The following is a 15630-nucleotide window of genomic DNA, read 5'->3' on the forward strand; positions in this document are numbered from 1 at the left end:
GTGGAGACCATGACAGTATACCCCTAAACATGTTCTTTGCCACCCTATTTCAAGTATTAGAAAATAGACTTTAAAATAGGACAAAATTTGGCTGCTATGAATTATTTTTTTCCTTTGGGGCAGTATTACAGGCTTCACATTTGTTTATATTTAATTATTTATACGCACTGCTTTTTTCAGAGGATGACTTTAGCAACTTTAGCCACTGGGTGGCGCAAATTCATAAGAATCTGGTGAAAGTTTTTGTACTACAGACCGAGGTACACCAAGTAAAGGAGGGTCAGCCTGTGAAAAGCCTTCTGGAGATTGAAATTTATGTCCTATAGACATGGATTCAAGGAGTGCAGATTAAGAGACATTTTTTGTATTGGATCACTGGCAAGTCGGGTCAGTGAAAAAGGGAAAAAAAGAAGGAAAGGAAAAAGAAAAGTGTTGGAAAAAGAAAAGCATTGGAATAAGGAGAAGGAAGAGAAAGATGAAGAGACAAAGAAACAGGAGAGAAAAGAATGTAAGTCTAGAGAGATGAATTCAGGTGTTACCAACAGTTGCAGGTTGGGCCCTCAGTGGTTTGCATGCACCCGGTAACCAATAACAACTTTTTTTTTTTTTTTTTGTGGTACGCGGGCCTCTCACTGTTGTGGCCTCTCCCGTTGTGGAGCACAGGCTCTGGACGCTCAGGCTCAACGGCCACGGCTCATGGGCCCAGCCGCTCCACGGCATGTGGGATCTTCCCAGACCGGGGCACGAACCGGTGTCCCCTGCATCGGCAGGCGGACTCCCAACCACTGCGCCACCAGGGAAGCCCTCGATAACAACTTAGATGTAAAAGCAAAGGTTACCTCATTTTCTTCTAGAAAGTCAGTTATGCTACCCTCAGCTATCCATTTAGTGGTGTGACATCGTCAGTAATTTCTTTGAATGTCTACTATGAGCATGGTGCTTTGTTGAATACAAAGTAATGTAGAGAAATAAAAGTTAACACAGACGGGACCGGCTTCAAGCAGAAGAACTAGGAAGTATACATAAAAAGAGCAACTTGAGGCAGCATGAGGGCCAGGTGTGAACTCTGGGAAAGGAATCTTTTCTGAGAATGCAGGGGAAGAGTGGAGGCAGGAGGGGAGGGTCAGAGTGTAAGGGGAGGAAGGCCCATAAGACCATCAACCTGAACAGGGCAAAACAAAGAAGGGCTCCTGCCTGCTAGTCCTAAGTACACATAGCAACTCTTCCTTGGAACATGGCTAGTTTGGGACATAATGTAGGAAAAGTGCTCTAGGTCAGAATCTACTGGACTGTGCTTAAAGAGTCTCCAAAATAAGAGTGAGGGAGGGGTGGGGAGAAAAACGTGTAGGGCTAGAACCACCTTAGGTCCCTCTCTGGTTAGTAACCCCTTGCACTAGCCTGGGTGTGCAGAGAAAGAGGGATGCTGGCAGCCTGCTCAGGCCTGTCGGAGACCCAGAGAGGCCTAGGTCACTTTGATTTTTTTTTTTTTTTGGGCTGTGTTGGATCTTCGTTGCTGCGTGCGGGCTTTCTCTAGTTGCGGCGAGCAGGAGCTACTCTTCGTTGCGGTGCACGGGCTTCTCACTGCGGTGCTTCTCTTGTTGCGGAGCACGGGCTCTAGGCACATGGGCTCAGTAGTTGTGGCTCGCGGGCTTAGTTGCTCCACGGCATGTGGGATCTTCCCAGACCAGGGCTCGAACCCATGTCCCCTGCACTGGCAGGTGGATTCCTAACCACTGCGCCACCAGGGAAGCCCGGTCACTTTGATTGTTGAAATCACAGGTAGATCTTAAAAAATGAAGAAATGGCAAAACAGAAATATAAAACTGTGTATTTTAAGTGCTTCCTTTAAATAAAGTCATGCTTTTAACACATGCACAAATACAACTCTTCACTGAATGTCATTTTGCAATACCATCAGAAGTTTAAATTGCAGGTGTCTGTGAATGTGCTTTCTCTGCCCTAAGCAACGACCTCCTTTAATCTTTGGGCCTATCAAAAAGTACTGGGGTGACTCAGACTCTTAAAAAAGGTAGAATGACTTTCAGTCCTCTCCAGCCTAAGACTTGAAAAAAACACAACTTCATACTTGTGCTAACTGGAAATATGGTAGTAATATATTAGCCAAAAGAGGGAGACAGGTTTAAAATGGTATGAAGGGTATGGTGGTGTTTGTGTAACATATATATCTTTTTTATGTATATATATTTATAATCTGTAAAGAGATACATCAAAGTGTTAATAGTGGTTATCTCTGGGAAGAAGGATTAGCTATAATTTTTTTCTTTTATTCTTTTTACTTTCCAGTATTTTCTAAACATTTTGATAATGAGGATGTACTTTAATAATCAGAAAAACAATGTGTGGTAACTTAATGAGAAAGAATCTGCAGTTAAAAATCTTGCTGACTAGTCACTTCCTAGAGGAATAATTGGCTCCCCATAGAAATGGCATTTTATCAAGATGAGTCTATAGCTCAGTCTATAGTGGTGACAGGGAGTATTGTGCCCTGCTGTGAAGTGATCTGCAAAGAACGGACTTGAGGACACGAGGCGGGGCAAGCTGGGACAAAGTGAGAGAGTAGCATTGTCATATATACACTACCAAATGTAAAATGGATGACTAGTGGGAAGCTGCTGCATAGCACAGGGAGATCAGCTCAATGCTTTGTGACGACCTGGAGGGGTGGGATAGGGAGGGTGGGAGGGAGGCTCAAGAGGGAGGGGATATGGGGATATATGTATACATGTAGCTGATTCACTTTGTTGTACAGCAGAAACTAACAACATTGTAAAGCATTTATACTCCAATAAAGATGAATGAATAAATAAATAAAGAGGATGCCTGTAGGGAAAAAAAGAATAAAGGTCACTTCCCAAGGTCCACGGGGGAGTTCTCCCTTCTCTTCCGCTCTCTCTCTTATCTTTTAGTTTTCAAAGATCTCCACTGGTAAGAAAATACGATATTCAAAATTGTTAACTGATTAGGGAGTCAGAAGATCCTCAAAGGGACCTTGCTTTGGCTGGGGAAACAAGTCCCCAAAGCAAAATAAACAATTTCCATTCCATCGGTGAATCTCTATAAAGAAAAGTCACTGTACATGTTACCCAAATTATATTCTTGCAGTAGAGCTAATGAGTGTAGACTCTGCCACAGGTTTTATCTCCTGTTTCTGGATTAAAGGAAAGGACATTCTCTGGTGGATAAAGCCTGGGAAGGTGGGGATGAATGTAGGTATCAGTCCTAGACCAAGAGCTTTAAGTATGGAATGTTTTTTTTTTTTTTTGCGGTAGGCGGGCCTCTCACTGTTGTGGCCTCTCCCCCTGCGGAGCACAGGCTCCGGAGCACAGGCTCAGTGGCCATGGCTCACGGGCCCAGCCGCTCCGCGGCATGTGGGATCTTCCCAGACCGGGGCACGAACCCGTGTCCCCTGCATCGGCAGGCGGACTCCCAACCACTGCGCCACCAGGGAAGCCCTGGAATGTTTTTAATCATCCTCCCTAGTGGTCTTGAGAAGGAGTGGGGTTTTTTCCCCATATTTCATGGTTAGACTGAGCCACAGATGGCAGGATAAACTGGAGGTGATGCTGTGAATCAGTGGAGGGTGATACTCATTTATTCAAGTGCCAGCCTCAGTGGTCTTTCCTCTCCGCCTAACATATTTTCAAAGCGTGCTCTGTGGAACTTTAGGGCACCTAGAGGACCTCTAGGGCTTCCTTGAAAACTATCATCATCCATGCTTGGTTCCATCTCTTCTAGGGTCAGCTTGAATATCCAATCAGGGCTTAAGGCTAGATGTTGTACCTTTTTGGACAGTACTTAAAGTGAAAGAAAGGAGGATATGATTTGTATATGTTGTTGTTGTTACCAGAGAATTAACAATTACTTAGGAATAGGCACATTTCACCAAAATGAAATGGAGTGGCTTCAGACGCATGAAAAGAATCAGGACAACACCCTTTGTATCCCTCATGCCAGTCCCTTTTTCACTGAAGCTCTGTTTTAAGGTCAGCTGTTTCATGCCACCATCATAATAAAAACATTTCCAAAATGCAGTTTTTAGAACACAGGTTTGAGTAGTAATTTTGAATTTGTAAGATTAGTTGGGGACTTCCCTGGTGGCGCAGTGGTTAAGAATCCGCCTGCCAATGCAGGAAACATGGGTTCAAGCCCTGGTCTGGAAAGATCCCACATGCCGTTGAGCAACTAAGCCCGTGTGCCACAGCTACCGAGCCTGTGCTCTAGAGCCCACGAGCCACAACTACTGAGCCCACGTGCCTAGAGCCCATGCTCTGCAACAAGAGAAGCCACCATGGTGAGAAGCCTGTGCACCGCAATGAAGACCCAATGCAGCCAAAAATAAAATATAAATAAATAAATCAATAATTTTTAAAAAATTAGTTGTTGCAAAAATTCACTGTTAGGTAATACTCAAGTAGCTTAACGTTGAAAGTATTGATATACTAGTTGACAGTTTTTTACTTAACATGTTTAGAAAATTTCCCAAGTAAGACAATTTATAATGGTAAAACAAGTAGAATATTCTTTGATACACAAAATAGATTGTAGATGTCTCGTTTCCTTGTCAAAAGTCATATGCATTGTAATCCATAGTTTTGAGTTTTATGAAAAATTACAATGTATAAATGAAAATCTAATTTCATAATAAGTTCTATAAACTGAACCTTTCTTAAACTATCTCTTAGCTGAGGTAAGGGAAAGGAAGAAACCACAGCTAAGAAATACAATAAAGTATTACATTGAGTATTAAAATAAAAACCAGCTGTTTCACTTTCTCACCAAACTCTTATTTAAGTAAGTCAGACTTGACTTATAGCCATGCCTCTGTGAGAAAGAGCACATAATCATGTTGCTCTGGAATCCTTGTTCAGAATGTCTGCATCTCACTGTGATGGTAAGGTATAATGTCAGACCAACTTTAGGAATTCTGGATTATCAGCAGACCTTGTCTGGATCCTATTTGCTACGGTTTGTTTGTTTTTGTCTCTTGGCTGCGCTGCACAGCTTGCAGGATCTCAGTTCCCCGACCAGGGATTGAACCCAGGCCACAGCAGTGAAAGTGCCGAGTCCTAACTACTAGACCACCAGGGAATTCCCAGTCTGGATCCTATTTGTACGCAGTCCCTAAGTGCTTTGGGTATGAATCACGAGGAGGACTTTTGGAACGCTTAGGGTCATGTTCCCTTCCCCAGTGTGTGGAGAGCTGCATGTAGTGGCAGAGGCTAAGTCATAAGGCCCTATGAATGCCAGCCTGGGAAAACAGGAGCCCCACTCTCAGCTGGCTGAGAGCGAGTGTGCGTGAGGTCAGCAGAGAGGACAATCAAGGATTTGGTGAATGTGCCACACCAAGGGTTGCCTTGCTCAGTTCCTTGGAGGCTGTGTTTAAACCTTTTGTCAAAGAGAGTAATGGGTCCATTCATAGTGCTTAGAGGGAAGACCTTTTGTTTTCATTTGATGGGGTGAAAAAAATATCCATTTTTTGTGGGATTACCAAGTGAATTTCAGAGGCTTGTGGCTAAGTCAGTAGCAAAGGCATGAGAGTAACTCTGGAGCCCAGGCTTCCTCCTCATTGGCCTGGCATTACTGTCTGGTCGTAATGTCCCTGCTGAAGATACAAGGGTAAGATTGGCAAGAATCTGTCCATACTGATTAATAGTAGGGAGAAGACAATGTAGTATCTTTCATTCAGTGTGTGAGGCACAGCAGAACTTTTCAGAAGTATGTCTCGTGGACCACAGTGATCTCTGCAGCTTTCTTGGGGCTTGATGATTTGGGAGCATCTTGTCCAACCTAGAGATGGAAAGGAAATATGAAAGATAAAGAAGGATGCAAATGGGTATTTCTTAATGTACCAACAAAGAGATAGCTTAGTATAAAACCCCGTGTAACTCCAAGTTCACATCATTTCGCCTTTGTTACCCATCAATTCTAGGAAAAGTTATTGTGCTTTACACTGAGAAATGCAAAGTGCACTTATGTATGAGAACCTACAGTTTGTTGGAACCAATAACCTCCTAGTAAACAGCCCAGCCATCCCTTGTTTGACCGATTTGCCTTGAATGGAAAGGGCCCTGGATGTGCAGCTACTTTGCACAGATGCACAGGGATTCTACTTCATTCCTGGAATCAGGCCCAAACAGTCTCACTCTGTTTGAGAAGGGGCAAAGATCTGGGTCAATGTGGACCAAATATTTTTTACTAATCTTACTAATTTTTACTAACTGGCTTTCTCCAGTTGCGGCAAGTGGGGGCCACTCTTCATCGCGGTGCGCGGGCCTCTCACTATCGCGGCCTCTCTTGTTGCTGAGCACAGGCTCCAGACGTGCAGGCTCAGTAGTTGTGGCTCACGGGCCTAGTTGCTCCGCGGCATGTGGGATCTTCCCAGACCAGGGCTCGAACCCGTGTCCCCTGCATTGGCAGGCAGATTCTCAACCACTGCGCCACCAGGGAAGCCCCATGCTTGATTTTTTTAATTGAGATTTAATTTTCATGTAACATTCTGTAAGTTTAAGGTGTCCAGCGTGTTGATTTGATGCATTTATAAATTGCAGTGTGATTACCACGGTAGCTTTAGCTAACATCCCATCACGTCACATAATTATCATTGCTTTTTTGTGGTGAGAATGTATAAGATCTAGTCTCTTAGCAGTTTTGAAGTATACAATATGGTGACTATAATCTCTATGCTGTGCATTAGACCTCTGGAATGTATTCATCTTCTAGTTGCACTCTGCTTGATTATCATTATCATTATTATTTTTTGGCTGCATTGGGTCTTTGTTGCTGCACACGGGCTCTCTCTAGTTGCGGTGAATGGGGGCTACTCTTAGTTGCGGTGTGCGGGCTTCTCATTGTGGTGGCTTCTCTTGTGGAGCATGGCTCTGGGTGCATAGGCTTCAGGATTTGCAGCACACGGGCTCAGTAGTTGTGGCCCATGGGCTCTAGAGCGCGGGCTCAGTAGTTGTGGCGCACAGGCTTAGTTGCTCCATGGCATGTGGGATCTTCCAAGACCAGGGATTGAACCCGTGTACCCTCCATTGGCAGGCGGATTCTTAACCACTGCGCCACCAGGGAAGTCCTCTGCTTGATTATTGATATGTGCAGTTGACATGGAACTAAAGAGTGTGTCCCATACGGGACTATATAATCTTTGAGACCCATTCTCAGTGCTGTAATTCTACAAAAGTGGCCACCTTCTTTCATTTAAAAAAGTATTGGAGACCTCATCACTTTGCTTCAGTGGGTTTTTAGATGTAGAGAAGGCACCCATCACTTTCTTGTAGTCAAAGGCTGCGTCCATTCCTGGTGGGAAAACTATTTAAAGCAGCCATGCTGAGCCGGTGGTGTGGTGTCTGACTTAGACACTAAAGTGCAATATGGATTTATAATCCTGCCAGGAAACCCCAGGGCAGGGAAGAAAGAAGGTACTTTGCCAAGTATTTAGGCTGTGTTCAAGTGTGGTGGTTCCTGAACTGTGTTGTATGTCAGAGTTACCCAGGGGCAGGGATGGAGATGTAGGTTGTGGGCTCTGAAGCTCTTACAATTTCAGGGACCCTTTTTAAAGAAAAAGAATACAGATTTTAAAAATACAAAATTGGATACAAAGCCTTTGTGCAGTTCCCGTGGGTCCTGAGTTTAAGCTTCATTAATTTCACAGTAAAACCACCTCTACTTAGGGAGCTTGTTAAAAATCTAAAGAAAAAAAAAAAAAAGGGACTTCTCTGGTGGTCCAGTGAAAAAAAATCTTAAAAATAAGATTCCTGGTCCCACTCTAGCCATTCTGATTTATTATATCTGATGCCCAGAAATAGCTATTTTCAATAAGTACCCTATTGTATTATGACCCTGCAGATGTTAAGAAAACAGTAGTACAAATACCTGCCCATTTCCTGACACATAAAAGAATTACCGGGCTTCCCTGGTGGTGCAGTGGTTGAGAGTCTGCCTGCCGATGCAGGGGACGCGGGTTCATGCCCCGGTCCAGGAGGATCCCACATGCCGCGGAGCGGCTGGGCCTGTGGGCCATGGCTGCTGAGCCTGCGCGTCCGGAGCCTGCGCTCCACAACGGGAGAGGCCACAACAGTGAGAGGCCCGCGTACCACAAAACAAAACAAAACAAAAAAAAAGAATTACCCACATTTGCTGCATAATTAAAGCAGCTTCCTGTCTCCCAGGATTTATATATTAACCCCATTTTCTCTAGGCAAATGACAATAGCCATACAGAGAACACTTTCCTTTTTGGGCTGAGAGTCAGTCTGGGATTCAGCTACACCAGGTTGCTGGCCTTCCTTTCTTTGCCTTCTCCACAACCTCTGGCATTGGCATAGCTCTCTGGCTCCTAGGCATTGACTCTGAAGGGAGAAAATGACTGGTATTAACTTCAGGTGGCTGCTGTGCATCTGATTATCTTCCAAACCTCACATCAGGCCATGTAAAGAAAATCATCTTTCTTGTTTTTTTTGGCTGTGCCACACGGCTTATGGGATCTTAGTTCCCCAGCCAGGGATCGAACCTGGGCCTGGCAGTGAAAGCATGGAGCCCTAAGCACTGGACCACGAGGGAATTACTGAAAATCATCTCTTCTAAGGAAAAAGAAAATATACATTCCTATTGGCTCTATCCTCCCTAGAGAATGTACAAGTACAGCAGAGGAAAGGAACTTGCATTTAGCAAGCACCTCTACGTGCCAGGAGCCTTTCCCATAGAATCTCCATTAAACTTCATAACCACCATGAGAGGCAAATGCCATTAGTCCCATTTTAAAGATGAGGCAGCTGCAGTTGGAGAAAGCAAACAACTTTCTCAAAGCCACTCAGCTAGTGAGTGTAGAGTGGCAGGTGTGTCCGAACTCCAAAGTCTGTGCTTTTCTCATTATGCCAGCCTGCCTCTGGAACAGAAGGAGGTCTTTATAGATCAAGTCCAAGGACCCAGTACATCAGCAAACTTACAGGGCATGGGACTTCAAAAATGACGAACACTATAATGGCAACTCCACTGAACAACAAGGTGATGACTGCAATCAGAAATTTGACCACGATGCTCCATTTCTGCCTCTTCTCTAGGTCCTCATCTGTGTCTAAAAGGAGAGAGAGGAATAGAAAAGGGAGAAAAGAGAACTTGAGAGAAGGAAGAGATTGACCTTTTGACTTGAAGGTCTCCTGGCTCACAAGACGAATAGGGGCCCAGCCTGATTCAGAGACAAGGGCTGAATTTCCAGTTCAGAGTCAGGAGTGGGGTAGACATCATGGGGTCTGCTCTAACCTCCTTTGCAGTCTCTTCCCAGAGTCACCTTTACTAGGATTTGGAATTTTTCCATGATCAAGTAGGATTGATTCTTGCACTGCTTTCATGGAAAGAAAAGTTACGCAAGGGAGTCTGTCACCAGCAGCCCTCTCAGGGTCTCTGTCCTTGTGCCTCGACACACATACTGTATGGGACTAGCAAATCACCTTTCCTATGCTCTTCTCAATTTAGTGGGGCATATGAGGGACAGAGGTAAATTGCCATTGTTTTGGGGTCATAAGCCAAATTTGGGGACAAATGGCTCATGTGCATCTTGTTATTACTAATCTCATATTTACGTTTCTGCTGTTGGAACTGGGATGTAACCCAAACTGAAATCTTACAGAATTTGAGCCCTGGCCAATTTAGGGAGGGCTCTTTGTAAAAGCAACGCAGATGAAAACATGCTTCTTGGTTGTTGTCATCACTGTAACGAGTGCTTAGAGTTTAAATGTCGCCTCTCTATTCACACAATGGCTGGAATTACCCACCACACCAATACCCTTTATGCTGTCCCCAAATCTGGCTACAAGGTGAACTCACTTGTGTGGAGGTGAAGGATTATTAATAGTGTCAAGCTACAAACATTTCTGGGACCTTCTTTATAGAGAAGCTGATTTTTTTTTCCATAAGAAATGGAGTGATTTTCTAATGCAAACTGTGTGTAACTTCTCAACCTCCAGGAAAATTCTAGGAGACCCAGGCAGGTGTTGGGACTGAAAATGTTTCTTTTTCTTTCCGTTCTTGTCTCACCTCTACTTATTCTGTACCTTGTTTCAGAGGACTAGAAAAATCATCAATCCTTGTAGTTTTCTCTCCGTTTTTCCCAGGAGTTACGAAGGTGGTAGTGGTGGGAAAAGTCTCTGATGAAGCCCCCATCACTGGATAGACCTTACACTGGGAGATCCCTGGTAAAAAAAAAAAAAAGCTATAAAACAAGAAAGCAACAATGAAAGGCCAACTGAGAAAACTTTATCCTGCCTTTGATTTTACCTGACAAAACCCTAGCTCTACCCAGCTGATATAAACTTCTAACTGTGGCCCCATCGATCTGTCCGTAGGTTTAAAGTGTGGGCCTTAATAATGCCAAAGTCTAAATGAGGATAGAGATACTAATAAGATATGGATTAAATTCCCATGGCGCCTTTGACTAATGTAGGTTCAGAGTGAAGGAGTATGGCCATTCTCGAAAGGGCATGATGATAAGGATGGAGGGTGTAGCACCACTGAAAGTTTCCTTCTTTAAAAAAGATGGCTTCAGGGCTTCCCTGGTGGCGCAGTGGTTGAGAGTCCGCCTGCCGATGCAGGGGACACGGGTTCGTGCCCCGGTCCGGGAAGATCCCACATGCTGCGGAGCGGCTGGGCCCGTGAGCCATGGCCGCTGAGCCTGCACGTCCAGAGCCTGTGCTCCGCAGCGGGAGAGGCCACAACAGTGAGAGGCCCGCATACCTCAAAAAAAGATGGCTCCAGGGCTTCCCTGGTGGCGCAGTGGTTGAGAGTCCACCTGCCGATGCAGGGGACGCGGGTTCGTGCCCCGGTCCAGGAAGATCCCACATGCCGCGGAGCGGCTGGGCCCGTGAGTCATGGCCGCTGAGCCTGCGCGTCCGGAGCCTGTGCTCCGCAACGGGAGAGGCCACAGCAGCGAGAGGCCCGCGTACCGCAAAAAAAAAAAAAAAAAAAGATGGCTCCAAAGTCCAAGGAAGAACATGAAGTAGCATAATTTGCCTTAATGACTGCGGCAGGTCTGTCTCGTGGAGTCTAAGTCAACGACTTTGAGAGAGGTTTGGGGAAAGGGGGAGCTGGAAGAAGGGGAGACCTCCCAGCTTCATGTACCCCTCAATTTCATTCTTTCAGCAAATATTTAAAAATGAATATCTAGCATGTGCCAGGGACTGCTTCCGTACTTCGGATATATCAGCTGGGTACCTTCTACCATGGGAACAAGCAAGGGGGAAGGAGGGCTGAGGGGGGACGGGGGGAAGCAGACAATAAGTACAGTAAGTTTTATGGTCTGTTAGAAGGGGATGAGTGCTACGAAAAGAAACAAAGTAGAGAAAGGCAAGGGGGCAGTCTGAGGGGTGCGGGTGGGCAGTGGTTGGGCGACCTACAGGATAGGCTGGTTTCACTGAGAAGATGAGGACTGAGCTGAGACTTGAAGGAGGTGAGGGGAACTAGGCGGAGGGAACAGTCAGTGTAAAAGCCCTGGGGCAGAGCGTGTCTGGCATGTTTTAGCTTTAGAGGAAGAGCACAGAGGCCAGAGAGACTGCAGTGGAGTGAGCAAGGCGACAGTCAGAGGAGATGAGGGAGTCTCTGAAGGAAATGGGTCCATATCACTTAGGGCCTTGTAGGCCAGTTTGAGGACTTTGGTCTTTGTTCTGCTTCAAGTGGGGATCCGTTGCAAGTTTTTGTGCAGAGAAGTGACCGGATGGCTTTGTTTTTAAAGGATCAGTGGGCTGCTGAGTTGGAAACACACTGTAGGGGGGCGCCTGGGAGAAGCCGGAGAAGCAGCCCCCTAAACCTGTTAGGAGGCTCTCGCAGAATCCAAATGAGAGATGATGGTGACTCAAACAGCTGTGGAAAAGATGGGGTGCGGATGGATGCTGGCTGAGGTCTGGAACCACCTTCACGTGCCTCCAAAATTGATCTAATCCAGTTCCGACAGTGGTTCCTATTCTATTTTTAATGGCCTCCTGTCATTGCTTATTAAATTGAGATCTGTACGTCCTACTTGACTTTTCTGAATTATTCTCCCAGGTCTTAAGTCCGTGTGAAAATGACAGTTCTTTACTTCAGAGGCCAGTGGGCACAGTACCAGGTACTGTACACAAATTATAGGGGAAGTAGTCCTTGATTTGTTTAATCAGGAAGACAGTGTTGGCAAAGATAAGCAGAGACAAAGAGCCAACAGGCTCAAAGGGAAAAACAAGAGAATTATGTGGAATTTTTTTCAGCATAGTGCCCATCAGTTCTCTGAAGTGACAGCATATGTGTTTCTGGGTCAGATGAGATGAAGATAAATAAATCACACTTTGGAAAAGTAACATATAAGTTCTCTGAGTTTTGGTTTCCTTATCTGCAGGATGGTTATAATAAAATAATTCTTGGTCTACCTATTTCACAGGAGTGATGTGAAGATCGGAAACAAAAATGAGAAAGCAGGTGTGAAAAACACTTTGCAAACTGAGTGATATTATGATTGAAAGAGGGGGCAAAACCTAGAGATCCTGTCTCTGCATAGAAGATCTGTGCCCTCTAGCCACAGGGATAATGGGATTTCAGTGTGGCATGTCTTCCCACCTCCTGGGAGCCACTGTTTCAAAATCTAGTTAATAGGCTTTTCATCCGTCAGTGTAGTTCGAGTTCTGCCCAGCTTCTAAATTAATGTCCATCCCTGTTGGCAGCTCATCTCTTAGGTCTCATCTGCTAGGTAACTGAGTATTAAGGTGGAGCAAGTTTGTAAATACAAGCAGTCTATTCCCAGTGCTGATGGAATTGCAATATTAGCTTTTCTTTGGCTAAGAATATTTGAGCAAGAATTCCCCCACTTTAAGGAGATCTACAAAAAATGCAAAGTTATGAAATGGATAATTTAGGAGAATGATGCTTTATTACAAAATAATTCATTTTAAATAGGGAACATTAGGTACATTATATTTAAGTGGAAATCTCCTTTAGAGATTATTCTGTAATAATACTTGCAGGTTGAAAGGGCTATTTGAGAGGCCTTACATATTGCTGTTGGGCTTACATATCTAGAAATTAGATCATCTTGTCAAATCTCTCATTTGTAGCTATGGAAACAGCATTGGGGAAATAAACATTTGTTTGATGTTATTTCTCTTGTATCCCACAGTTTCTCATGGGATAAACAGACCATAGGAATCAGTTCATACTAATCAAATTCCAAAGAGCCTAATCCATGCACTAAAGTGACATTTTAAAAATTTACATAGGGCTTCCCTGGTGGCGCAGTGGTTGAGAGTCCGCCTGCCGATGCAGGGGACATGGGTTCGTGCCCCGGTCCGGGAAGATCCCACATGCCGCGGAGCGACTAGGCCCGTGAGCCATGGCCGCTGAGCCTGCGCGTCCGGAGCCTGTGCTCCGCAACGGGAGAGGCCACAACGGTGAGAGGCCTGCGTACCGCAAAAAAAAAAAAAAAAATAGAGCAGCAAGCGGTGCCTTTCCACCCTCACACTACCCTTTCTCAGCTCTTCCCACCCAAGAGCATCCCCACCTATTTGGACGTAATGCCTTTAAAAAGGAAGACAACATCTTATGAGGGGTTATGAATTTAGGAGTCTTAGGTGATGACAATACTGAAACTCTGACCGTACTTTCCAGGAAAGAAAGCCATCTAACAGTGAAGGGAATTTTAATGTTAGTTACATGAACAAAATGGAAGAATGCATCACACTCTCTGAAGACTTCTCACCATGAAACAGCTATCTCTCTGGGTTGAATAACATGGAGAAAGCATCATCTGCTAAGTATTAGCTGTATCTCTATCTGGCGGAATAGACCCCCAAATACTTTCTAGGCTTCTCTTTGGATTTCCCAGAATACTAGGCTAGAGAAGTACTTACCTTTCTTGTTAGCATCATAGGATGTAATGATTAGGCTGAAAACCAAGATGGTATCCATGTTAGCTTGGGCACATTCTTTTTGCAGAGACAGTATGCTGCTGGTCTGTCACAGCCACTTATAGCCTTGTCTCTAAATTCTTTCACTGCCTGGAACTGAGTTTGACCCTGGGAGAGTCTGGTTCCACCCTAATTATTTTGCCACGTTTCCTGACGGGAGAGAGGACCAAGTTTGTTTGTTAATGATCGGTTCAGAAGATCTTCACCTGACTTCACCGCTGGTGCCGACATAAGGAGCTGTAATTACCTAGAGCTTTCCCCGGGAGAAAGGGCATAAACACCCAGTGATATGCTTTACAAAACTCGCAGAGAGACACGTAGACATTCGCATACATGCTCACTGACACAGGCACGGCTATTCACACACCGACGTAAAGAGATGGAGAGATTTCTATTAAGGAAAGTGATTTCTAGAATAGAGCAGGAAACTAGGACTGAGTGAGTCAGTGAGTTACACTGGCGAGGGCACTGGACTAGGAATCAACAGAACTGGGTTCCAGTTCAGCCCGTATGGTTAGGTGTGACACAGTGAGAAAAATTTCTTGACTTCTATGGATCGCAATTTTCCCCTCTGTAAATGGAGCGTTTCAACCCAGTGATCTCTAGAATTCTTTCACAGTTATACACATAAACTTACCTTAGTACAGACATACCTGTCTAGTTTTGCACATTTTCACACTCCCGAATAGTGAAGTGAGTGTAGGTGGACCACATTCCTATGACTGCTGGGCTGAGAGGTTGTGAGGAAGAGCTAAGTACACTAGGTGAGTAGTACTGCCTGCAGTTTGGGAAGGCTTTCCTACACAGATAACTGTTGTAGAAGATTTTTCTAAAATTGTATCCTTTAGATTTTTCTAAAATTGTAGACTTTGTGATAGCATAGCTAGGGGGATCATAGCAATAACGAGGGTCTACTCAGACCCTCTGAAGTCTCTTTACCCACCGTGAATGTACTTACTCCATTGGAGCCATGATAGGTCTGATTGTGGGTAAGAAGGTTCTAGAGGCTGACGCTCTGATAATGATGTAAAGGGAGCTTGATTCAAGGGACTTTCCATAAGGGATTTCATGAGGTCTGAGTCAAAGCATAATTTAAATACTACCCTGTTTCCTGACATTTTAATTCAGGTTGAAATCTGGCTAAATTGAGCATGAAGGGAAATCTTGGGAAAACAGAAAGGACAGAGGTGTCACTGAAGGACATGTTTCCTGAAACGTGGACGGAGGGGAGGAACTGCTGAGCATGCAGCCACAGTGCCTTTCATTCCTTCCTTCCATAAGTCTTTATTATGCACCTACTGTGTGCCAGACACTATTCTAGCAGTCATCAAGGCCAAGTGTGAGTTCATGTGAAACAATGGGAAGCAGACAATAAACATGGTTGAAAATAAAATAGGGCAGAGGGCTAACAATAAATAATATACAAATACACATACAAGATAATTAAAGATTGTGACAATCATCATGAATCAACAAACAGGGTGATGAGGTGAAGGAGGAATGACAGAGGCCACCTTATTATTATTATTATTATTATTATTATTATTATTATTATTATTTTGGCAGTTTGCAGGATCTTAGTTCCCCAACCAGGGATTGAACCTGGGCCCTCGGCAGTGAAAGCGCAGACTAACCACTGAACTACCAGGGAATTCCCAGAGGCCACTTTAAGTAGGGTGGTCAGGGAA

General features: G+C 44.6%; 2 protein-coding genes across 2 annotated transcripts in view; one reads left to right on the plus strand and one right to left on the minus strand.

Annotated features, from left to right (window-relative positions):
• Nucleotides 1–15630, plus strand: part of ACACA (acetyl-CoA carboxylase alpha) — a gene marked incomplete at both ends in the record, with an annotated part of 208309 nt that overhangs the window by 12304 nt on the left and 180375 nt on the right. The gene's annotated exons all lie outside the window — the stretch shown is intronic.
• LOC307067458 (uncharacterized protein C17orf78 homolog) lies at nt 5731–13943 on the minus strand (the record flags this gene model as incomplete). Its single annotated transcript, XM_079724903.1, is given in 8 exon segments — nt 5731–5808; nt 8255–8371; nt 8969–9096; nt 10056–10064; nt 10067–10230; nt 11207–11263; nt 11637–11820; nt 13886–13943. Coding segments are annotated over 8 exon segments (795 nt in total).

The sequence above is a fragment of the Hyperoodon ampullatus genome (genome assembly GCF_949752795.1).
Source record: "Hyperoodon ampullatus genome assembly, chromosome: 19".
NCBI lineage: Eukaryota > Metazoa > Chordata > Mammalia > Artiodactyla > Ziphiidae > Hyperoodon > Hyperoodon ampullatus.